At 38.8% G+C, this 25,870-nt stretch overlaps 1 protein-coding gene across 3 annotated transcripts in view; it reads left to right on the top strand.

Annotated features, from left to right (window-relative positions):
- Positions 1 to 240: 240 nt before the first annotated feature.
- The window catches only part of IKZF3 (IKAROS family zinc finger 3), an 80,574-nt gene continuing 54,944 nt past the window's right edge, over positions 241 to 25,870 (top strand). Inside the window, exons 1-3 of one of the 3 annotated variants that reach the window (XM_045837088.1) lie at positions 241 to 469; positions 21,212 to 21,265; positions 23,727 to 23,825. In XM_045837088.1, the coding sequence (XP_045693044.1) occupies positions 463 to 469; positions 21,212 to 21,265; positions 23,727 to 23,825 (160 nt within the window). In that variant the 5' untranslated portion in view covers positions 241 to 462. Of the gene's footprint in view, positions 470 to 21,211; positions 21,266 to 23,723; positions 23,826 to 25,870 lie in introns of all 3 variants that reach the window. The other 2 variants (XM_045837089.1, XM_045837087.1) reach the window with 2 other exon arrangements.

Raw genomic sequence — 25,870 nt, 5'->3', positions numbered from 1 at the left:
ACCAAAAGTTCCAGATCTTGCCCAATTTAAGACAAGCCCCTTTGAAGCTACACTTGCAAGAAAGCCATCCAGACGCACTCGCCCCTCGCCCAATGTGATAGCACGCTGCCATCCCTATCCTTCTAAAATAGACCTTTTGAGACAATTGAGTGATGCGCTGTTTCCATCCCATGAGGCTTCTCCGGTTTGACATTCAAAAAGGGGATGGAGGAGCGGAACCTCCTGCGCTCCTCGGCGGCGAGCGTCTTTTAAAGCCACCACCAGCCAGCGCCGCTGTAACCCCGCGCACCGGCGGGTCGCTGGCTCCTGCCCTTTCAGATCTGCGCCGACGCCGCGGCGGATCCCGGGGACTCCCCGCGCCGGGAATCTCCCGCCAGCTGCGCGCCGTGTCCCGGCGAAGGCAGGAGCACGTGGAGTGGCGGGGTGGCGAGAGCTGCTGCTCCAGCCCAGCCCGGCGGCGAGATGGAAGGTGAGCCTCCAGCCCAGCTTCTTTTTCTAAGGGGTCTTTGAAAAGCTCGACCAGGGCATGCAGCAGAGAGAGTTCCTTCTGAATCTCGGTTTTGCTTCTATTTGTTTCTTGTGCAAAAGTAAACATGAGGCATTTCAGAGGGCAAAGCGCGTCGGTTCTCGTGCATCTCTCATATGCCTCCCCGCCACCAACTTCGGAAAGTGGTAACTTCTCTGAAATTTTACCTCTTAGGGGGTGCCAAACAGGAGGGTCAATTCTAAGTCTACAAAGGAAAAGTATCAATGGGGCGGCCCTGAAAAGGCAGCAAACCTGGTTTGGAATAAATAATCCTTTTGGATTTTTTCCCTCCCCATCTATAGCCTAAATGTCCATTGGAATTAGGCTAATCTAAGTAAGTTGTTTAGGAAGAAGGGTGTCTTTTTTTTCTTCTAAGAATGACCGCTGTCATATGGGAAAAGTACACGTTAAAGTGGCTGGCACTTGCTGGTCCCTTGGAAATCGAACTTCTGATGATCCTTCTCTACGCAAAGCAAAACTCAGGCTCACATTGAGTTTCACTTGAATTAATTTTGAAAGTTATAAAATTATCTTCGCTTCTTAAAATAATATTAGTATGGACTTCCTTGCGATAACTAAGTTTTCACAGTACTATTGTAAACTCTTCAACAGTCTTTCCAACAAGTGCTTCTAAAACTTTGAAAATGGCAGATGTATCTCAAGTTGGGGGAGGTGGTGATATTTAGAAAATCAGAATTTATGAGAAAAAAATCAGTATTCATCAATGAATAAATGAGATAATAACACCTAATTAAAATGTTAATTTGATAAACATTATGAGTGGCATGGATATTTTCTTCATAAAAATCAAAGGTCCTCTTATTGCCAGTAAAATTTGGTCTTTGGCAACTTTAGGTCTAGAATATATGAAGTTATTAGAGTAAATACTTTGGGACATGAGAATAAATATGATAAAGTTCTTGTTTCACAATAAACTGGAGTGCAATAGTGTGGTCCTAAATCCTCAGTTTGTATGTGGATATGCTGACAACGTTTCTAACTGCCTTGGCCCAGGTACACATTTTTTTCTCTAGAATGCCAAATAAAAGTCAATGAACATTATGTATTTGGTGTGTGCAAAGAAATTTTAAAATGGCCATTATTAAATAATGCTTCAAGTGCTGTATGAAAAACCCTATGCTTTTGAAATTTTAAATTATCAGGGTCTTTGAAATAACTAAAAAATTGGCACTTTGAGTATTTTAAAAATGGCTTATGGAGTGTAATTTTTAACATGTAAAGGTTTCACTGTCCAAGGACAGGAAAAAATTAAGTTGCTGTACACTATGAAAAATAATTTTAAAAACTTTCCCGGTTTATTATAAGTGAATTGCTGAATTTGTTTTAGTTAAATTACAAATGAGTACTCCAACACTATTTTTTCCTAGTCTTAACCATTTTACTTTTCAAGAATAACATAGCAGAGTGTAAATCCATGGAAACTGGAGCATTTCCCTGTACATATTAATACTACCAAATTCATTTATTGAATGTGACATAAAGAAATTATTAAATACATAGCATAATTTAGGATATTAATGTCATAATGTGACATAAAGAAATTATTAAATAAATAGCATAATTTAGGATATTAATGTCAAAGATTTTTAGGCAAGACTGGGTGAAGATGGTCTGAATAAGGTAGGAATAAAAATATATGTAGAATTTAATTCAAAATGTACAGACTGTATATGGAAAGGGATACAATATAGAATGTAGATCAGTGATCAGTTGTGAGTTTAGATGATGAAATTCATAGGTCCTTGGAGATGGATGGTATATAGTAAGCTTAATGCAAAAACTTCAGCACTTAAATCAAAAAATAAAAATTTAACAAAGTTAATGATGTGAATTGGGCTATTCTAACATCAGGTGCTTGAGGACAGAGTATTTTATGTAGTAAAATATCTTGTTCATTTATAGCCATCCAAGATTGATTAATATGACTTATGTGTTTGATATTTCAAATAAAGTATTTTTATATTATTTTTATATTTTGGTTTCAATCTAGCATAGAAATTTGACCAATGTTGGATATCTTCCATTTCTTCACAATGTGAGAAAGTGGAATACTTTATGGAATACCTTTTTTTTTTTGCCTAATTTGTTGGCCAAATGAATGTGCTACAGTTTAATTGTGAAATGTGAAGCCATATAGTCAGTCATTCCTTTAGCATATAAAATCTTTTAAAATTCATTCATCTTTTCATTCAACAGACATTTATTGAGACTTTCTATGTGTGAAAATGTCAGGTGAAATAAGCTTTTTGAAATAGAAATCATCATGTAGAAATACAAAGAGTTAATGCATATAATAATAAATCAGAAGCTATGAATTTTTTCTCACAACCTGTGATCCTAAATATTTTCTATCCAAAGACTCTTTGTGTTGCTAAATTTTGTTACTTGTGCTGTAATAATATCCCTTCTATCTGGCATGGTTGAGAAATGAGATTGTTCACAAATATGGATTTCACAGGTCTTAGCATGTTTTTCGTTTAATATAAAACCTTTCTATTTAAACATTATTGGATAGAGATCTTTCTGAGTGTGTTATTGTGTAGCCCCCCCGGCTTTATAAACAGGGACACAAGAGATCACTGTATCCTGGTGGCCCTGCGTCACTATTGCGACCACCAGATGATGTGTTGTTCTGTTGCTCTCACGGGGGTTTTGAGGGTACAGAGCGGAATGGCCCTACACCAAATATTCCCAGGTTGTTGTGCAGCCTTGTCTCCTTCCTAATGTCAACTTCTGCTTTTTACCACGTTGCTTTTGTGGAAGCCATTTTCCACGTCAAGATCCCTTCCTATGCTCTGGGTGGTTGGGATTTACACAGACAGCTTCTGAATGGTGGAGCTCACTAGCCCTCCATTATGAGCAGGTGAAGGATGAAATGGTGAAGTTCAAAGGAACAGAAGCCACAGAAAGGCCATGGAGTCCTGGGTGAATGTAATTTTAGAAAATTTCCTACAGTCCAATAAATATACTATTTCATACTTCTATGCCTACTGAAATTTCCACCCCATTGTTTACCTGGTTATGCCTACTCATCTTTCAAGACTCTGCCCAGGCATCATCACCATGATCTCCTTCTGATGACCTTGCCTGGTGCCTTCTGGTAGTGACCCTGCCCAGCTCCTCACCTCCCCTAGCTAGGCTGGCAGTCTCTCCTTTCTGCACACACTTCTGCCAGTTGTACCGTCATTGCTTATTGGTTTAAGTGTTTATTTCTCCACTGGTCTTGAAGCTTCTTATTTTTTGTACACTCAGTGGCAGGAACAGTTCCTGGTTCATAAAAGACCCTCAGAGTTCGTCGCATTTAGTTAACAAAATAACTGCTGTAAAGTAATGTTCATTATGTTTATTATGATGCCTTTTATATATTTATTTGTTTTGACTTTATTTTTTGTTTTTATTGTATTTTTTTTCCATTACCACGTATCCCCCTTACACCCTCTTCCACCTCTACCCACATCCCCCGCCAATCAGCACACCGTTCTCCATAATTAATTTTTGTGAGTTGGGGATTGGTGCTAGAAATTCTTTGATAGAACTCAGAAAATTCTTATAAAGTCCTTTATTAAATGGTATGATAGAAAAAGGAAGCTTAGAAAACAAAGATGTTTACCATTTATTTATTTATTCTTGGCTAGACTATCACTTAAAACCAAATCTTACCCATTTACCTCAGCAGGTTTCAGGGTCACATATCAGTCTATTGAAATAGATCGAATATGAGCAGAAATTGGTTTTCTCAATTGGTAAGATATAGATGATACCATAAAATTAGCATAAAATGTTCCAGTGATACCTTTTAAACACCTTGTTATAAACTTATCATTAATATATAAATGCATGTATATCTCTACTTATTTAGGACTAAAAGATTATTAGTAGATCTTCTATTAGACACGCAATGTTAATTGGCTCCTGTTTCAGGCTAGAGATCCTAGACCATGTAGAGAACCGAGTGACTAACACAGAAACCTGCATGTAGTAAGTGCTCAGTAAATCTTTTCTTGTGCTAAGGATTAATTATTGTGAGCAGAGACCTCCAGCATCACAAGGGTGTAGAGTGCACTCTTCTGTCTAGCCTTTTAAAAGTACACCTCCCCATTAAGTGGTACATTTAGGATAATTAAAAACCATAAGGATGACCCTAAGGCCTTTTAAATCACTAAAAACAAGTGAAATAGTATAACAATAATTGTAATAGATCCTATAATATGTAGATTATTTGAAATGTGATCTATGTGTCTATGTATAACTCTATTAATGACTAGAATGTAGTCTTTCAAAATACTATAATCCCCAGGTTATGAATGAGATGATTTTTCAGCCTTAATTGAAATCTGCTGTTTGCATCTGGTTTTTATAGTCTAAAGTGGTATAGAGTAAACTAAAATGATATGGAGTCGATACCATATTATACTGGATATGTGTCCCATCTAGGAGAGATTTTTTTAAAAAGCGTTTATTAATGGATATGAAACAGAATAAAATGCTTTTATGGAACAATCTTCTTTACTAATTGACAATAATCTAAATCAGCTCACCTCCTGACATTTTATATCAGTGAAACTGGCAACACAGAGATACATATCACAAATCATATTTATTAATGAGATTTTTAGAAATGAAATTTTTGGCACATCAGGTTATTTGTGGGTTTATAAAGGAAACTTTTTTTAAATAAGAGAAATAAAAAATATTCCAGTAGCATCACAATACAAAACTGTATTTTCTACTCTTGACTCTTAATTATCTAAAGATTATTTAACTAGATTTTTTGCTTATTTTGGCCATTAACAGAGCTGTAACCCCTTCTAAGACTGTCAAGTTCCAAGGTGTAAGCCCCTTTTAAATCATCAGTGATAACCAGCCCCCAGCACATAGTAGGAGTGCAGTCATATTTATTGAATAAATTAATGAATGAGTTGCCTGTGCGTTTGGTCACTTGACTATTTTATGGAAAAGAAAGTAAGGAAAATAGTGACATTGGAACTTGTTAATTCTGTTGGTTAATTTGTCACAGGTACTGCTGTTAAAGGTTTGGTGGAAGAGTGTGGAATGTATATCAGGGGTTAGCTTGATTTAAATTTCATTTGACTTTCATATGTATCATTTACCAAATTTTAATTCATTGAAGATTATCAATGTATAAATTTATACTGTAACCTCAAAATAAAACTTAAAAAAATTTAAATTTATTTTTAAGGGAGAATGGAAGGGAGGGAGAAAGAGAGGGAAAGAAACATCAATGTGTGGTTGCCTCTCACATGCCCCCTACTGGGGACATGGCCCACAACCCAGACATGTGCCCTGACTGGGAATCAAACCCGCAATCTTATGGTTCGCAGGCAAGAACTGAATCCACTGAGCTACACCAGCTAGGGCTCAAAATAAAACATTTTAAATCAACTCTTTGAAAATATTAGAATTTTATAAGTGTGACTTGAGTAAGATTATGGTTCTGCACTGGTATTCTTTTTCCTATGCGTATTTGTTCACATAGAATTATTTAGGACTATCACTAACTCTCCTGTTCCATGTGTTTAAATAAGTGCCTATAAAAGCTTAGGCTAAGGTGCTTTTGTCACAGTATAGTATAGCAATCAACTGCTCAATAACGAGAATTTGTGCTGTGATACATCATGATTATATATTATAAATGTTTAAAATGCTTATTGTAAGGTTGGTGTACTTCTTGTCTGAAGTTTAGTTCAGAATGAAAGAATTTGTACACTTGTTAGATATTTAGCGATCCAACTTGGAAACAAAGATTACTTTCCATCCTCACATGTAGAAGCCAACATAAAGTTACAACCTTCATCAATAATGAAAGATTTTCAGTTTTTGTTTATGAAAACAGCTCAATTATTCTTATTGCTTGACTTTTTAATAATTATTATTTAAACTTAATATAATTGTGTACTAAGATGCCCCTTTATCTGTTTTATGTATAGTAATTCATAAACTGGAAAAAAATGAAATGCTTTAAAAAAAGTTTAGAAACTATTGGTCTATTGTAGCCACTATGAAAAAGAGTATAGAGATTCCTAAAAAAAAATTAATAGAACTACCATATGACCCAGCTATTCTACTTCTGGGTATTTATCTGAAGAATACAAAAACACTAATTTACAAAGATGTGTGCACCGCTATGTTCATTGCAGCTTTTCTTATAATAGCCAAGATATGGAAACAACCTAAGTGTTCACCTATGGATGAATGGATAAAGAAGATATGAGATATATGTATGACATATGAACAAAACAAAAACAAGCTCTTAGATACAATGAACAGATTGGTGGCTACCAGAGGGGAAGGGGATTGGGGTGCGGGCAAAATGGGTGAAGGGTGTGCTGATGGACGGTAACTGGCCTTTGGCGGTGATCACTTTGTAGGATATACAGATGTTAAGTTATAATATACACCTGAAATTTCTATAATGTTATATACCAATTGCGCCTCAATAAAGATATAAACAAAACAAGAAAAGTGGTACACAGACACTTTCCTTTTAAGTAGTCACTGGAAGCCGGTATTGTCTAAGATTCATTCAGCAAGTTCTGTGGAAATTATGACTCAGAAATTAAACCCCAGTCCCTTTGGCTACACTACTTCCTTGTAAGACAGAGCTCCCTAATTTTAGTTTGGTACTGTGGATGCTATGCTGTACCACTCAGACTTTGGGAAATAGATGGCCCATTTTGGACTACAAGAAATACTCATCTAAAGCAGCCGTGTGCCCATGGCTTCAGGAGGCCAGGTGAGATAAATTACTTACAACCCGTGCAAACCATATGTTCTCAAACTCTCCTGGTTTGTGAACTGTTTCAGCAGGACAAAGGAGTTTATGGTCCATCCTAACCAACACACTTCTGCTTGCCACCATAGAAACAGAATTTCCCATAATTAATAGGAATACTTTTCTAAGTGGACAGAATAATTAGAATGAGACCATTTTAACACTTTGCATGCATCCTAGAAATAAAATTGTGAACTTGTTAGGTAAACAATAAAATAGACCCTCAACCTTTAGGAGTATATTCTGTTGTTTTGACTCTTTGTGAGTGACTCTGAAGGAATAGAACAATACATGGTAATTTGTAAATGTGAGGGCTTTTATAAAGACTTAAATAAGACAATGAATATAAAAGTCCTAGCTCAAATTTGAAGTAGTAGAACTGAGAGACTGGAGTATATAAACAAGTATATAGCTTCTAAATTATCCAAGCCAACAGCATCTGTGCATGTCTTAATAAATGGAATTTATTAAGTCAAAGGACCCTGCAGTTATCTGTTATAAACGTGAGTGACCTAATGTGATCCTGTTTGCCTCAAACCTAAACAATCAGAAAATTGTTTCAGGTAATCTAATTTGCACATTCTATACAGAGGTGGGCAAAAGCAGGTTAATAATAATAATAAATAATATATAATAATAAATAATACAGGGATAGACTGTGTTTCAGGTACAACTGTAAACCTACTTTTGAGTACAGAGTTCATCTTGTTATTCATTTATTATTATATTATTCACTATTGTTAACCTACTTTTTGCTTATCCCTGTGTAATAGGACAAATAGTAATTAAACAAAGTGATATTAAAATTTAATACAGTGCTTATCAACTGTGTAGCTCTTACCCCACACAGTGGTGTTTGCTGATTGTATGATGACACCTTGAGGTATTCCATGGTCAGTCTCACAAGAGTTAGATGAGACATAAAAACAAGACAAAATTTTTTTGTCAACGGAGCACACTTTTTTACGTTAGCTCTGGCTGGTGTGGCTCAGTGGACTGAACGTTGCCTTGCGAACTGAAGGGTTGCTGGTTGGATTCCCAGTCAGGGCACATGCCTGGGTTGCACGGGCCAGGTCCCCAGTTGGGGGCATGTGAGGGGCAACCATTTGATGTTTCTCTCCCTCTCTTTCTCCCTCCCCTCCCCTCTTCCTAGAAATAAATAAATAAAATCTTCAAATGACAAAAGAAATAATTAAAACTCTGATGTGTACTACAAGAGCTAATGTGGAGAATAATAGTTGGGGACAGGGTGGGTGAACCTCTCCTCTAAATAAGAGGTCTGGCTAGAGATGGAAATCTGGTTATTCTCAGCACATAAATGATTCTTAATGCCATGTTAGTAAATGGTATCACCTAATGAGAGCAGGGGAGAAGGGGACTCGGGATTGAACACTGAAAAACATCCTATTTAGGTACTCAGATGGAGGAGGAGGCAGTGGCAAAAGAAAGCAAGACAAAACAGGAGGGACATCAACAGAGTAGGGTTTAATGGAATTCAAGAGAGAAGTGTCGCCCTGGCTGGCGTAGCTCAGTGGATTGAGCATGGGCTGTGAACCAAAGTGTCGCAGGTTCGATTCCCAGTCAGGGTACATGCCTGGGTTGTTGGCCATGGCCCCCAGCAACCGCACATTGATGTTTCTCTCTCTCTTTCTCCCTCCTTTCCCTCTTTAAAAATAAATAAATAAAATCTTTTTTTAAAAAGAGAGGAGTGTCATGAAGGAGTAGGTCGTCAGTTATGTTGAATGTTGCTGAAAAATCAAGTAAAGTGAAGACAAAAAAATGTGTGGGTTGGTTTTGGCAACATAAAACCTGCTAGTGACCTTGACAAAATCGGTTTCTGTGGAGTGATGGGGATGGAAATCGGAGTGAAGTGGGTAAAGCAGGGGCGGGGAAAATAGGAAGCAGAAGCACTGATACAGACCATTTCCCCCCACGAAGTTTAGCTGGAAGGTGGGAAGCAGAGAAATAAGTGGGGTTGGTACTGGAGAGAAATGTGAATCGAGAGATTTTGTTTTTGTTTTCCAAGATGAGTGACAACTTACCTGTAGTTTATTGAAAAAAATCAAAGACCAAATAAATCGCATGACAAAACATCTTGAAATCTCAATTCTCAGGGACATTTGGGGAATTAGGTATCACTGGAAATACCTTTATATTTAGTTGTCACATGACGTGTAAGTAAATGTCCTAACCATGAGAATTTTTAAGATATATGGTGTCTTTTCAGTGGCTGGTTAGTGTAGATATAATCTACAAAGATTATAGAAGAATCATGAAAAAACCCTTGAAATTCAAACTTTTTGCAGAAGTGGGAAAATACTTCTCTAATCGCATTTCTGAAGTTTGGATTTTTAGATACGTGAGGATGTTTGTTTAACAGATTTTTTGAAGATTAAGGAACAACTTACACAAAAAGTACACATCTTATGTATATAGCTTGATTAATTTTTACCTGTATATACACCTTCCAGATCAAGGTATGGAACATTTGCATCAGCCTGGAACTTTCCCTTGTGCCCATTTACAGTTCATAAACCCTCTTTGCTCCAAGGTAACCACCATTTGGACTTGCGTGATCATAGACCAGTTTTCCTGTTCTTGAATTCCACATAAGTGGAATCATACAGTATGAGCTTTTTTTTAAATGTCTGGCTTCTTTTTACTCAACATACTTTTGAGATCCATCTATATCGTAACATTTATTAGTAGTTCATTGTCACTTATTGTTGAGTAATATGAATATGAGTATACCACCATTTGTTTATTCATTCTACTATTGATGAACATTTGATTGTTTCCAGTGTTTGTATTATGAACATTCTTGTGCATGTCTTTTGGTGGACGGACATATACATTCATTTCTCTTGGGCGCGTAGGACTAGTATTTCTGGGTCACAGAGTAGGTATATATTTAGCTTTAATACTTATTGCCCAACAGTTTCCAAAGTGGTTGGGTCAGTTTACCCTTCTTCCCATTAGCAATGTCTGAGAGTTGTAGTTCCACATCTTGCCAACATTTGCTATTATCAGTCAGTCTTTTTAATTTTAGCCATGTTGGTGGGTGTGTAATCATATTTCATTGTGGCTTTAATTTACATTTTTCCGAGGAGTAATGATGTGGAGTATATGAATACCTTTTCATGTGTTTATTGGCCATTTGGATACCTCTTTCCTGAAGTGCCTGAATACGTTTTTGTGCATTTTTTAAAAGTCAGGTTGTTTGGCTCTGGCCAGTTGGCTGGGTTGGAGCACTGTCCCCGACACCAGAAGACTATGGGTTTGTTTCCTGGTCAGGGCACATACCTAGGTTGTGGGTTCGATTCCTGGTAGGGGTGAGTACGGGAGGCAACCGATCGATGTTTCTCCCTCACATCAATGTTTCTCTCTCTCTCTCTTTCCCTACTCTCTTCTCTTTCTAAAAGTCAGTAAACATATCCTCAAGTGAGGATTTTAAAAAAGTTTGGGTTGTTTGAATTTTTAATTGGTTTTGTAAGCATTTAAAAAATATTTTGGAAATGTGTACTTTGTCAAAAGTGTATTGTAAATTTTTTCTCATAGTCTGTAACTTGCTTATTTATTTTCTTAATCTGATAACTAGAATTCTTAATTTTAATGAAGACTAATTTATCATTTTTTTCTTTGGGGATTAAGTGTGTCTTATGTCCTATTTAAGAAATCTTGGGGATGGAAATGGGAGGGAGGTGGGGAGGGCTGGGGGGCTGGGCTGGGATGGAAGTAAAAGACAGAAAACTGTACTTAAACAACAATTAAAATTAAAAAATAAGAAGAAGAAATCTCTGCCACTCCAAGACCATGAAAATATTCTTCTGTGCAGAAATGTGATTTTTAAAATTTTTACGTTTAGGTATATCACCCGCTTCAAATTAATGATTTTGTTTCTGACCCCAGTTATTTTATAACCAAAACTAGGCACTTTACAGTTATAAAACGAAAATTTTACTATGAACATGTCATTTTAGGATTTAGTAATCTTAGCACAAACATTTTTAAAAAGTAGCAATGACATGAAATGCACATTCTGCCTTTTCTTGCTACATGTCCATTTAGTGGCATGTGCTATCCATTTTAAAATACATCTGACATATATCTGTTTACAACTTCAGAGTAACTGACCTTTCAAAGAAAATAACACTAGATGTTAAATTTGTTGTTTTAAACCTGTCCTCCACAGTCTATCATTTCTTTGCCAGACATTTAATCTAGGAGAAAATGGAATACTGTACAAAGAAGGGCAAAGTAGGGAGAATTGGAATGGTCACACGGGCTGTGTGTGGTCTGGTGTTAACCTTTACCTTGATCTAAGGAAGAAAGGAAGTGTTTCGTGGTTGGAGGGATAACTCTCATTTCAAAGCATGCTCTTTGCTTTTATGTCTTCCTTTCCCCTCAGTCAGAGTCGTTGGAGGTTATTTGAAATTAACTGAGTCTAAAGTATCTTCTATTTCTGACCTTCTTATGAGTTTATAATCTATACAGGAAAGCACTTTAAAACATGTGAATTCTTTGAAACAAAGGTGACAGTCCAGAAACGGATCCTGCTTCTCTCCTTAATGTGTCTCTGACATTGTACCTTGGACAATTAAGGGACTATATTTTTTGTCATTTTTGTGTCTTGAATTTTGTCTATAAAATGGGTAGAACAATAAATGCCATTATACCTGCTTATATTCCAGAAATGTTATGAGATGGCTATGAAATCTCATTTGAACTCCCGGGCTAAGGGCTCGATGCTGCCTGTTTGGGGGACCAACACAAACAAAACCAGGTTCAGAAGAAAGCTCTCACCACGGTCAGGGAGCTGAGTGGTAGCATCTGAGTGATAACTTATCTTGTATGCTGCCAGGAAGCTGAACTAGGACTTGAAATGGACATTTCAGGAAATTTGAATTCAGCTACATTTAAGAAAGACCTTTTTTGAGTCCTCACCCAAGAGATAAGCATCCATCAGTTGGTTGCCTTACACAACAGGATCAAGGATCAAACCTTTGGCCTAGTTATGTGATATGACTGGGAATAGAACCCACTAACCTTTTGGTTACCGATGATGCTCCAACCAACTGAGTCACACTGGTCAGGAGGGAGTTTTTTTAACCATTAAAGCTTTTTCTGAGATGGATAGGAATAACTTCTATATTATTGGTAGTGTCTAAGTGGAGACTATACAACCCAAATAGGGAAGAAAGCATCAGGTGGCAGAGGAAAGTCACTTAAGGTAGTTAAGATACCCACTCCATTTCTTTTCTTTTCTTTTTTTTTTAATATTTTATCTATTTATACTTAGAGACAGGGAAGGGAGGGAGAAAGAGGGAGAGAAACATCAGTGTGTGGTTGCCTCTCGAGCACCTCCTACTGGGGACCTGGCCCTCAACCCAGGCATGCACCCTGACTGGGAATCGAACTGGCGCTCACACTCCATTTCTAATATTCTAATTTCATTAGTTACTGGGATAATGTTTCATTATACAGAACTGTCCTTGTGATGCCAAGGTTCTAGGAATTGATTATATGTCGTAGTGATAAAAAGAAATGGTGAAGGACCTTTTAGAAATAGTAGCTAACACTCTGCCCCAAGTGTTAATGTTATAATTGTGAATATTTTTGTAGGGAGTGACACAGTTTCCCAAGCTTTTGGTTAAAAAGTACAAGTGGAGCCCTGGCTGGCGTAGCTCAGTGGATTGAGTGCAGGCTGCGAACCAAAGTGTTGCAGGTTCGATTCCCAGTCAGGGCACATGCCTGGGTTGCAGGCCACGGCCCCCAGCAACCGCACATTGATGTCTCTCTCTCTCTCTCTCTCTCCCTCCCTCCCTTCCCTCTCTAAAAATTAATAAATAAAATCTTTTTAAAAAGTAAAAGTAGACCTTTTAGAACAAAGAAACCATTTTTTGAAGAGGCACGGGTGTAGGGGAGTCAGTTTACTGTTAGGAAGATAGAAAGGAACGCCAACGTTCAGAGACAGCTTTCTGCAGCCCTCGGCGGCCACACAGGGGTCTTTCTGAGACACGGTCTGAGGCACTCGGTTCCCCTTCAGCACCTGCGCTGCCTGCTGGGAACAGAACAGCCCGTGGAAACCCGATCTCTGAAACTTAAAAGTATAAGTTTGTTAGCTGGTATTCTCAACTGAATAATAATTACTTAATAGTATCACAATGAATGCAAGTTCATAACGATTCAAGTTAAAAAGATGGTTACAAATTTGTTTGCTAGTGGTTTTGTTCATGGATTATATTAGAGCAAAAGGTAAAAACATTCACATGTGAACTTTGATGAAATCTCAATTAACTAGACTCCTGCCATTTCTAAGTTTAAATTTTATTTGTAACCTACTCCCTTTAATTTTGCAGCTTATAGAATGCTAGAATCTCTGAGAAAAATATTGGTACCATAATAAAAATTGTAAACAGTGAAAAAAAATTTTAAATAGTATCTTTGTCAATGAAAAGAGGATCTGAGGAATAAAAACAAAATTGAAATTGTCATTTCTCAGTGAGCATGTGATGAAGGCTTGTTTTCAGTACTGGTAGAAAAAAAATGGAATCTGTTAAGTGCTTTGGGAGGCTACAAAAAATAGCTTTTAACTTTTACAATCCGATATATTTGTCAGCTATCTAAATCCTCTAAGATTTGTTATTTAGGGCCCTAGCTGGTGTGACTCAGTGGATTGAGTGCTGGCCTGTGAAATGGAGGGTTGCTGGTTCGATTCCCAGGCAAAGCACATGCCTGGGTTGCAGGCCAGGTCCCCAGTTGGGGGTGTGCAAGAGGCAACCACACACTGATGTTTCTCTTCCTCTTTCTCTCTCCCTTCTCCTCTCTCTAAAAATAAATAAATAAAAATCTAAAAAAACCCAGCCTTTGAAAAAAAAGATTTGTTATTTAAGAGGCAAGGTGTTGATGGAAAACACTAATGATTTAGTTAAACCTTAAAAAAATATTAGGATATTGGGTGCTTAGTTGTGGGGAGGGCAGGAGGCTATCTGTTATGTATGAGTGTTAACTAGGGTTTTCTGCTAGTTTATAATTCTGGCTTTTAAATAAGCTAAGAAAAATGGTTTTATCTAGTAGTACCAGAAAATCTTAATGGAAATGTGATGTCACATACCTATTTGTAGACACACATGTAAGTGCATCTAAAAACATTTTATCTGGATGTTTGGCATCACGTGGCGGGTTTTCTCGCCCTCTGAAAAGTCACATTAAATTTGTGACTTTTCAATCAGTCACATTTGTGAAGTACTTTGTATGAAAGGTGCTGCCCAGATGCTTTATGGCTTTGAGAACTGAACTCATGGAAATCACAGCTGTTTCCTGAAATTCCACTTAAAAGAATTTTGGAAATATTGATAGAAGATGGTCATTATTAAGCTGTTTCTTAGTATAATATCTTTAACATTTTGGTTAATATTTAATTTTTACATGGTTTGATTCATTTTCCTTTTTTCCCCCTCCCCTGAGCCAGACTTTTCATGTTTGTTTCAAAGTGATAGCTTTGCAGTGGTATCCCAGGCAACAGTGAGATATTGTAAAATCGAAAACAGTGTCGTTCGGTGGAACTTTCTGAGACGACCGAAATGTTCTTTGTGTTGTCCAATGGAGTAGCCACTAGCTGCACGTTCTCTGAGTACTTGAAATGTGGCTGGTATGACTGAGAAACTACATTTTCAATTTTAATAAACTTAAACTTACATACCACAAGTACCTGGTGACTACACTATTAGGCAGTGCAGTATTAGTATTAGTAATAGCTCTAGAGCAGACTTTTTCCGTAAAGGACCAGATACTGAACGTTTCAGGTTTTGCAAGTCAAATAGCCTCTGTCTCGGCGACTCCCGGCTCTGCCATTGGCGCAGGAGAGCAGCCCAGACAACACGGAAGCGAAGGGGCCTGGCCGTGTTTACAGTTGAACTTGACTTATGGACACTGAAGTGGAACTGCGTTTAGTTTGCAAGTGGCACAAAACAATCTTCTTCTGATTTTTGTTCTAACCACTTAAAAATATTAAAAAAACCATTCTTGGTTCGCAGGCCACCCAAAAGCAGGTGGTGGTCAAGCCGTAGTTTGCAGAACCTCCATCTAGAGTGCTGGTGTCAATGGGAGAGATGTAAAAATTCATGTGTTCACTGAACAAGTATCTGCTGAGTGCCCGTCATGAGTAGGCACTACTCTGGGAGCTAAACATGCAGCAAAATAGCAATAAAAATACATATAATATCCCTGTTCCCCTGGACCTTACATTCTGGTGGCGGGAGACAGATAAAAACAAAAATGACGGCAAATAGGTCAGGTGGTGACAACGAAGAAATTTTATGAAGAAAAATAAAGCAAGGTAAGAGAAAAGAAAGTGACGGTGAAGGATGGCGTTTTGTACAGGGTAGCTGGGTAAAGCTTGTTCGCCAAGGTGACTTTTGAGCCCACACCTGAAAGAGGAGAGGCGGTAAGTGGGCCTGGCAGCTAGCTGGGGCAAGAGTGCTCTGTTAAGAGGGAAAGGTAAATGCAAAGGTTCTGACGTGGTCCACTGATGGTGTTTCTTTTTCAACCAAATGAACCCTCTTTGCAATTCTTCCCTCATCTATGCCAAATATGTACGGACATCAGAACAGGAAACTATTTCCAGCAAAAGCACTACATGGACCCTTCCTTCTTTGCTTTCTAGAATGTTCTCAAAAAAAATTAGAGCTATGTCAACTGCCAACACATTAAAAGACCCCTGTAGATCCCATCAAATGGAAACTGTTTTTGGACTGAAGTGTAAGAAATTACACAACAGTCCATTAAACACCGAAAAGTTCTTGCTGCACTTAGAAATATTGAACGGGTTTCTGGTCTTCAGTTGGGAATTCCTTTACTGTCTATCCATACTGGGCTTCATGTTTTATAAAGACCTTAAGTTCAGGGAAGGAAATATACCCCAATTTATTCTGTCCTTGTGTTTTCAGTATTTTCTTTGGTACCTAAGGACATCACCCATGTAACCTGATTATAGATGGATTTTAATGTCTCCTTTAAGTTCTGAGTTGTAAGGTAGTCAGAATCCTCTCTTAGAAACTACTCAGTTGTTTCTGTTGTTACTTTTGGCACACAAAGGCCTCTTGAAAAAATATTGAAAGCTTTGTAAATGTTGTCACAGGGTTTAAAAGGTTCAGGGGACCAGGACCTTTTTCCTTTAGGTCACCAAATCAAAAGTCATCGTGCTCTGTAGTAACTAGAAGATGTTCACATGAAGGTTGCTCATGTGAAACCTTTGAGCTAGGTTTCTTTCTTGCTTTTTTTTTTTCTGTTAAGAATCCCTTTAGTATGCAATTAAAAGTTTCATGGGTAACTTTTTTTTTAACTTGAAAAAAATGATCAAACTTACAGAAAAGCTACAATGCAGTACCCCCCAAAACTATTTTTTTTTTCTGGAAATTTTGAGAGTAAGTTCCTGACATGATGTCCTATCACCCTTGAATACTTTAGTGTGTATGTTCTACCTTCTCCTACAAAACAACCATCAAAATCAGGAAATTAGCATTGCTACATTACTACCATTTAATCCTTTGACCTCATTCAAATTTCTCCAATTGTTTGCCTTCTATTCTTTACTGCAGGAGGAGTCAACTGAGAATCATACATTGTATTTATCTGTCCTAACTCTTTGCTCTTTCAGCCTGGAAGAGTTCCTCAGTCTTTCATGACCTTGACAATTTTGAGGATTACAAACTAGTTATTTTGTAAACTGTCCCTCAATCAGAGTTTGTTTGTTTTCTCATGGTTAGATTCATGTTATGCCTATTTGGCAGGAATATCACAGAAGTGATGCTGTATTCTCCTCATTGTCAGGTGGCACATAATTTTCATTTGTCTCATTACTGATGATGGTCCCTTTGCTCAGTTGCAGTGCTGTTGGTCGGCTCTCCATCATACGGTTATTCTTTTCATCCTTGTAATAAGTATTATGGGGAGAAGCCCATTGAAGCTATGTAAATATTCCATTTGTTTTCAGACTTTTTATTCACTTACTGTCAATAGGGACTCGTGAATTTCTGTTTGTTTCAGTGGGTTACGGTCCAATACTATCATTATTTTGATGCTCCCTTGTTCCACATTTGGCCAGTAGAAACCTATTCAAGATGATTTCTGTGTTTTTTTTAAACATATCCTCTTCATTCTGTGAACACTTCTTTGCTTTCTGACACACAAAATGTTCCAGACTCATCTCGTACTTTCCCTGCTCCAACCATAGAACCAGCCATTTCTCCAATGAGCCTGGCTCCTCTCAGTGGAGAGTGACATTTGGAAGTTAGTATCTGAATCCTAGAAGCTGTTGTGTGTCGCTGCTCCCAGGTGCTCTCAGTAGGCAGGGCTAGGGACTACCTGTATGTTCACCCGTAGGTACACACACACACACACACACACACACACACACACACACATTTACACCTGTATTTTATATTTCTGTGTAGAAGTCACGCATGTGTATGGCAAGTATGCCACTACCTCCATTCCAATGCAGTACTGCACATTTTCATATTTGTATCTCCTCTGACAGAGAAAAACGTGTCTCTCATTATCCTTATTATTGATACTTGTTTTAGCAATCCTCCTTTACATAACCAACCATCCATCGCCACTACCAGATCCTTCTCAGCACAGATGCTGGCCCCGGCATCCTGTACCGTGGCCCCTGTTCTGTGTGGACACACTTCTCAAGTACTTGCAAGGTTGCTGCTAGTGCGTGGATGCCCTCTTCACCTGACTCGAGTTCTGACGCTGTGCCCTGCACCACTCCCATGCGCAGAAGCTTTCCTTGCTCCCCTTTGGTTCCATGGTGCCAGCCCCCGCTGTCCCATGTGTGGGCGCCTTGCTCACCCTGCGTTGGCTCTGCAACTCCACACCAGAGCACCCCCATGCATGGATGTCTTCTTCACTGTACTCAGGCACTGACTCATGCTAACTTGTTCCTTCGCTTGGCTACCTTCTTCACCCCTCTCAAACTCTGATACCCCAAGTCAGGCGATTTTCCTGCCTGAATGCCCTCCTTACCTTTCTCAGGCTCTGACTTTCCATGCTGCCTGCCCTCCATGTATTAGGGAATCCCTCCGCACCTCATTCAGACTGCACACCCCACGCAGGCACACTCTTCACGCTGCTTTGTCTCCAGGAGGCTGCCCTAGACCGCCCCCATTCTTTGTATGGGCATTCCCTTAGCCTCTCTTGGGTTTTGACACCCACACCAGGCTACCTTTTTGCTAATTCTTAAAATATGTGTATATTCCTAGCCCTTATGTTTGGCTGCTAACATCTAATGGTGATGTGCTAATTTTTAAAAAATTAGAATATAATATAAATATATTGATTATATTTTTCAAAAAAAATTGGAATATGACCACATTTTATGATACAGTATTTAAAATCAGTACTATCTTGAACAGTTTTGGGTATATGATTACCATTAAAATAAAAGACAAAGGAGACTTTCAATTTTTTCTTTTTTTATTGAATTCATTGGGATGACACTGGTTAATAAAATTATATCAGTTTCAGGTATACAACTCTATAACACATAATTTGTATATAGTGTGTTCACCACCCCACACACAGGTCAAGGAGACTTGACCCCAGGTCACCATTTATTCTCTCCTGCACTCTCTTCCGCCTCCCCCCCCTGATTTTCAGTTTCTGGTAGTGGAGGAGTGTGTCTTATTGAACCAAACTTCCAACAGATAACAATGACTGGTTTGGGATAAAATATGAAAAAAATGAAGGCATTGAAAAATGACGAAATCAACTTGTTATATGTGCTTTTTTGTCCAAGTTCAGGCCCCAGTTTTAGCCTCAGGGTGACCAAAACTTGGGAACACAATCTGTAGTTTTACTGGCTTAAAAAACCACAGCAAAGGCGGGACTGGCTAGAAGAAGATGAAAGGATTGGACAAGGAACGTATATGCATCACCGATGGCCATGAACAACTGTACGGGGATTGACTGTGGGAAAGGAGCTGCGGGGAGGGGGACAAAGGGGGAAAAGTCTGGACGATGGTAATAGCATAAACAATTAAAAAACTCTCCATAAAAAACATAGCAAGCCAGCAGCTAAAAAGTAAGGAGGAGAAGTCTGGAATAGAGAAGGCAGGGAAGGCTTTTTATTTTATTTTATTTTTTTGTATACATCCTCTGGATGATCCAAATCTGTAGCTGGTCCTTGAGCAGTCCATCTAAACAGACATTTGTGCATCTAGAAGGGTCTCTGGGAAACCCTAGATACCAGGCATACTGGGACATCTGGTTACTCTAGCTGCTGCTCATCACTGTTAAGACAGAATTTGAGTTTGAGTCCAGACAAGTTAACTACGTGCTTTAAAAAGTACACCCTGGCTGGTGTAGCTCAGTGGATTGAGCATGGACCTGTGAATCAAAGAGTTGCAGGTTCGATCTCCAGTCAGGGTACATTTTTGGGTTGCAATCCAGGTCCCCAGTAAGGAGCGTGCAAGAGGCAACCACACATTGATGTTTCTCTCCCTTTCTTCTTCCCTTCCCCTCTCTCTAAAAATCTTTTTAAAAATTTATTTAAAAATTTTTTTTAAAAGTAAAATAAACTCCCATACTCTTCAAAGGAACATAACAGAATTCACTAATTCTGTAACATATTTACAATATCCTGAGTGTTATCCAAAATGAGTAGCTCATATAAAAAGGAAAATGTTACCCATACTCAAGAGAAAAGGAAATCGGTGGTAACTGAGCTCAAGATGGCATAGATATTGGAATTGGAAGACAAGGATCGGAAACAGCTGCAGTAATTATACTCAAAGCTGTAAAGGAATATATGCTTGCAGTGAATTAACAAACAGGAAATCTCAGCAGAGAAACTATAAAAAAAAGAACAAAATGGAAGGTTCGACAACTAAAAATTATAATATATGAAATAGAAAGTTCATTGGACTGACTTAACAGCAAATGAAGATCACAGAAGGAAGTAAGAAGATTTGAAGATATATTAATGAAAATATTCCATTTGAACAACAGAAAGAAAAAAAACTGAGGGGAAAAAGAACAGACCTCGGGGAACTGAGGCAAAATATGAAAAGTCCAACATACATATGCAACTGAAGTCCTAAAAGGAAAAGAGCAAGAGAATGGGGGAGAAAAATTTTTGAAGAAATAATGGCTAAAAACTTACCAAGTTTGGTGAAAAACATAATTTTACGGATAAGAAGTTCAATGAACCCAAGTGGGATAAATTCACATAAAATCACACCGAGCCAGATGACAGTCAAACTGCTGAAAACCAAGGTAAAGAGAAAATCTTGTAAGCATTCAGAGGAAAAGCATAATATATAAATATTATCACTAACTTAGGAACAGCAGAGACTAGAAGACAGTGGGATGCCATTTTTAAAGTGCTAGAAGAAAACTGTCAACCCAGAATTCTATATCAAGTAAAAATATTCTTTAAATTGAAGGCAAAATAAAGATATTTCCAAGTAAATGAAAACTCAGTTGTCACTCACACTGTGGCTCTGCTGAAAATGCCAAAGGAAGCTCTTTAGACTAAAGAGAGATGACACCAGATGGGAACTCAGGTCTTCATAAAAAAAAAAAATCAAAAGCACCAGAAATATTAAATGTGTGGGTAAATGCAAATTACTAATTTTTCTTCTTGATCTCTTTAAAACACAATTGCTGTGTGGTTATTACTTTTTATTCTCGTTGAGAATAAAGGGAGGATATAGAGAAAGACTAGTTCTGCTCTGAAGAGGTGATCTGCAGCTGAAGCTTCCAAAATGGTACCCTTACTGAATGCACCATCCTCGAATCTGAAAAAAAAAACACGACTTACTCTAAGCAACACTATTTATGATCTTTTTTTTTTCTTTCAGATATAAAGCCAAACATGGAACTGAAAAGCAGTCAGGAGCAGCCTGTGCCCACAGGTAACCTCAGGTCTTTCCTGTCTAGAAATACAACTTTACTGAAATTGCCAAAGAAACTAGAACTTTCTGATTGCAGCAAAAATACTATGGACATGTGTTGGGGACAAAAAATTGTGTTGTCTCTTCCTGATATAAAAATAACTCATCCATTTGGATCATATAAGTTCGTTGGTATCAGAGGCCCAAACCACACTCCACGTAGTGTTCATCACTGTTGTTTTTCCAACTGATTGGTTTAAATAAAGACAGTTTTTGTTCAATAATATAGTAGGCTTGTATTTGAAAAGCTTGTGTTTCTCACTCTAGAACAGTGATCAGCAAACTGTTTTTGTACAGGGCCAGATAGTAAATATTTTAGACTTTCTGAGCCACATTGCCTCTGTTGCATATACGTCTTCATATTTTTTACAGCCCTTAAAAAACACAAAAACCATCCCACCTCCAGGGCCCACACAGAGACAAGCCACAGTTAGATTTGACCCTTGGGGTCAAATTGTTTGTAGACCTCTGCTTCAAAATAAACTATGAACATTTAAAATAATTTATTTCCTGCCCTGGCTGGTGTGGCTCAGTGGATTGAGCACCAGCCTGCAAACCGAGGGGTCACCAGTTCGATTCCCAGTCAAGGCACATGCCTGGGTTGTGGGCCAGGTCAGGCCCCCAGTCGGGGGGACGGGAGAGGCAACCACACATTGATGTTTCTCTCCCTCTCTTTCTCTTTCCCTTCCCCTCTTTCTAAAAATAAATAAATAAAATATTTTAAATAAATAAATACATTAAATTAAATTTAAAAAATAAAATAATTTGTTTCCTAAAAGTAATTTCTATGTTTTCTCTGTTGATTAACTCACTTTTTGAATCAAAGCTTATGTTGTATTACAAAATTTATCACATACGTGTCTTTTTATATTACTGTGGATTGTAGCCTTATATTTTCATTGAACCTATACCCCATATGAGTTGTTCAGGCGTGCTCTTTATGTGTTAGTTATTTCAGGCTTGAGAAAAGTGAACCACTGTTTATAACAGATTCTCAGAGCTCACAGAGTGCATGTCACGATATGCAGAAATTAGAAACTTCACCTCTTTTTTTTTTAAGATTTTATTTATTTACTTTTTAGAGAGGGAAGGGAGGGAGAGAGAGAGAGAGAGAGAGAGAGAGAGAAACATCAATGTGCGGTTGCTAGGGGCCGTGGCCTGCAACCCAGGCACGTACCCTGACTGGGAATCGAACCTGCGACACTTTGGTTCGCAGCCCGCGCTCAATCCACTGAGCTACACCAGCCAGGGCTGGAAACTTCACCTCTTTATAAAGTGAAACATGAGTCCTTGATAGACCCATTTTTCAGGACCTCTCAGTCATGGATTTTATGAAGCGTGTCTCCATTTTACTCCCGCATTCCAGTAAAAGCCCTGCCCCATGTGTGGCGTCCTGGCCGTGGCTGTGAGGTCCACCGTGCAGAGGTTCTGGTTACCTCTCCTGCTTCAGCCCCATTTGAACGCCACGGATTCAGTGTCTTTGACTCTAGGTTGCATGCAAATACTTTAATGAATGTTGGGAAGGAGTTTGAAAGAAAGTAGTTAGCCTTTCAGTTCTTTTGTTCTCATCTTTTTGTTAAGCTACCATGCTTTACTTGTGAAATAATTCCATTATTCCCTTTTTTCTTCTAATATTATCATTTATTGTACAAAATTACATTTCCACGAAACTTGATTTTTAATAAGTTTGCTGTTTTTTTTTTTAGCACACCTTTGTTGTATATACTCCCTCCCACTTATGAACTCCCATAACACTTCGTATTTCCCTAAGTCTTTTGTCCGAGTCTACCTTACAGGCTTGTGTTATCTCTTGTTTGAGTCTTGCATTATAGTCGAGGGCTTGTCTTATCTACATTTGCAGAGTATAAGCTCCTTGGGGACAGGGATTTGACTTATTCATACCTGTAGCCTTCTCAACATTTAGTACATGTTTGAAGAAATAAAGGAACTTGAGGACCAATTTGTTCCCCACAGAATTGCATTTACAACGTGAACAGAAAACGAGAATAGGAAGCTTACAGGTTTCCTCTAAGAAAAGCATCTTCCCCCAACTTTCCCCATGACAGTGTTTTTAGGCTAAGTGTTTCTCATCGATATATGTTAATACTTTGTGGTCACAAATAGCAATAACATCCTAGCGAATATTGTGAGGCATCCCAAAGGAGAGAGAATTTCTGTCCAGAAGCAACCCAAGTGCGTTTTAACTCAGGTGCCAAGAAATATTCAAGAAACTCATGTCTAACGGAAAGGTGCATGAACCCCGGATATATTCCTAAACCTCTGGAGTTTTCACATATATCCGGCTTGGGCTGTCTATCGCTAGGGGTTTGTGTGAAGCTGAGCTGGGAATGTACTTGATACATGTTTATAAAAAATGTTGGAAGTTGACTGCATAGTTAAAATTCTTCTTATCTCCTAGAAGGCCCAGTGATTTTAAATGACTACAGTGTAACCAAACCTCATGAAACAGAAAACGCGGACAGTGCAGAATGCCCAGCCAATGAAGACGAAGATACAGGAGGTGAGCTGTAGCATACAGACTAATAACTGATGGTTATAGATGTGGTCAAGACTTAACAGGAAGAAGAAATCAGGAGCTTTCCAAGGAAAACTTGTGTGCGTGGATCGAGTTGGGAGTAATTCAGTTTTATTCATGTTAGAAGTACTGCATTTAATAATTTGCTGTCGAGATCAACAAATTTTGAAAATGCAAGGTGCTTATTCAGTGTTCAAGATAGACTAACTTTATTATTTAAAGGTTATGTTTATTTTTTCATTATGAGAATAATACATGCGCATTATAGAAAGGTTTGTCTGAGGTGTTCTCCAACACCAACAGCCAATTCTCCAAAGCCTCAGACGCTAACTGGGCATCCAGCGTTTCAGTTCTCACGCTAACTCCCGGGGTTAAGCTGCACCCACAGGTTAAGGGATGGGTGTCACAAGACTGCCCTCACTTCAGACACCAGTTATAGGTACCAGGTCCCCAGGTTCCCGCACTTCTTCCAGCTTGGCTGCAAATTCGGGGGTTCCCACAGACCTCCCTCAGGTGGGATACTTTGCTAGAATGACCCATAGAACTTAGGACAGCACTTTGCTTACAATTGCCTGTGTGTTGTCAAGGATACGACTCAGGAACAGCAACATGTGGGAGACGCCTAGAGAAGAACATGGTGTGGGAGAGCTCCCGTGCCCATTCCGGGTGCACCCTACTCCCCGCACTTCAAAGTGTTCAGCGACCCAGAAGCCCTCTGAATCCCATTGTTCAAAAGTTGTTATAGAGCTCGATCAATAGTCCCTTTTCCCCCTAAGCGGATGGGTCTGAAAGTTTCAGCCCTTTAATCACTGGGTCTTTCCGGGACCAGCTCATCCCGAGGCAATTTAGGGTCCCCACCCTAAGTCACCTCTGTAGCATCAATCATTCAGGTAGGATTGAAAGGGGCTTGTTTTTAATAACAAAATATACTCTCATCACTCAGGAAATTCCAAGGGCTTTAGAAACTCTGTGCCAGGAATCTGGGGTTCGGACCAAATATATTTTTGTGCTATACCACAGGCCACCCTCTCTTGACCATGAGTCTCTTACAGCAAAAGGATCATAAAAATCTAGAGATGCTGGTATGGGAGAGGAAGACACTTTCCTTTAGTCTCCAGGGCTCTATCATTTGGTCTAATTAAGTCTACATGAGGCCCATTAACAAGAGAAAAAAAAACAAGTTTAACAACCTGCATACATATGGGAATCTCACATACGTGAGGGAGTCGGACACCCCACATACGTGAGAGGTTCGGAGACAGAGCGGGAAGAGGAGGCGTACGTGACATTCTGAGCTAAGGGTGAGGGGAGGCACCTTGGGGCTTCAGAGGGTCTTGAACAACAATTCTCTACGAAAATAATGTTATAAAGAAGCTATCTCGCTGCCCATTGCTTGACATCACGGGCTGTAAAGTGTATTCCTTGGTCTGAAGAAATGTGACCTGACAGTCTGAATGGGTGCAATGTCTTCCATTCTGGTTCTTTTTTAGTATTCTGACCCTTGGCATCTGCCACCCGGTAAGTGAAGTCCAGTCCAGAGTGAGTGTCTGTTTTGTCAAAACTCATCTGTAGCCCTTCTGGGGCTCCTGGCATTGGTTCAGTATAACCCACTGGTGAGCTATGTGTGGGGCCTCCTCCCTGAAGAATCTTACCCATAGTCATCTATAGCCGTTGTGTCTTTTGTTAACAGACAGAACAGTTCTCGTTAGCATTCTGGGCCTCAAAGGGTGAAAAGGGAACATATCCAGGCTGACCCCCCTGACCTCCATGGCTGAGGTGCCCAAGTGTCTACTCATTTCACGGACCCAGGTGGCCATCTCAAGCCAGTACGTCACAGATGCCTGCTCATTTCATGGACGCATTCACTCGTTGGCTTCGGTCACCTTCCAAACTTGGAAGGGGGTTCTTCGGATGGATATCAACATGCCCCGCTTTAATGGACCTCTCAGATTTCCACAGTGATCTCCACAGGGCGGTGCCCCGTATGGGCATCCTTTAACAGACGAGGTTTTCCTTGTCCCTGCTGCATA

This window comes from Phyllostomus hastatus, unplaced genomic scaffold (assembly GCF_019186645.2).
Source record: "Phyllostomus hastatus isolate PE091 unplaced genomic scaffold, TTU_PhHast_1.1 phas_contig_210, whole genome shotgun sequence".
NCBI classification, from domain to species: domain Eukaryota; kingdom Metazoa; phylum Chordata; class Mammalia; order Chiroptera; family Phyllostomidae; genus Phyllostomus; species Phyllostomus hastatus.
Note: the sequence above shows the minus strand (reverse complement) of the source record. Positions and strands in the feature narration are given on the sequence as shown.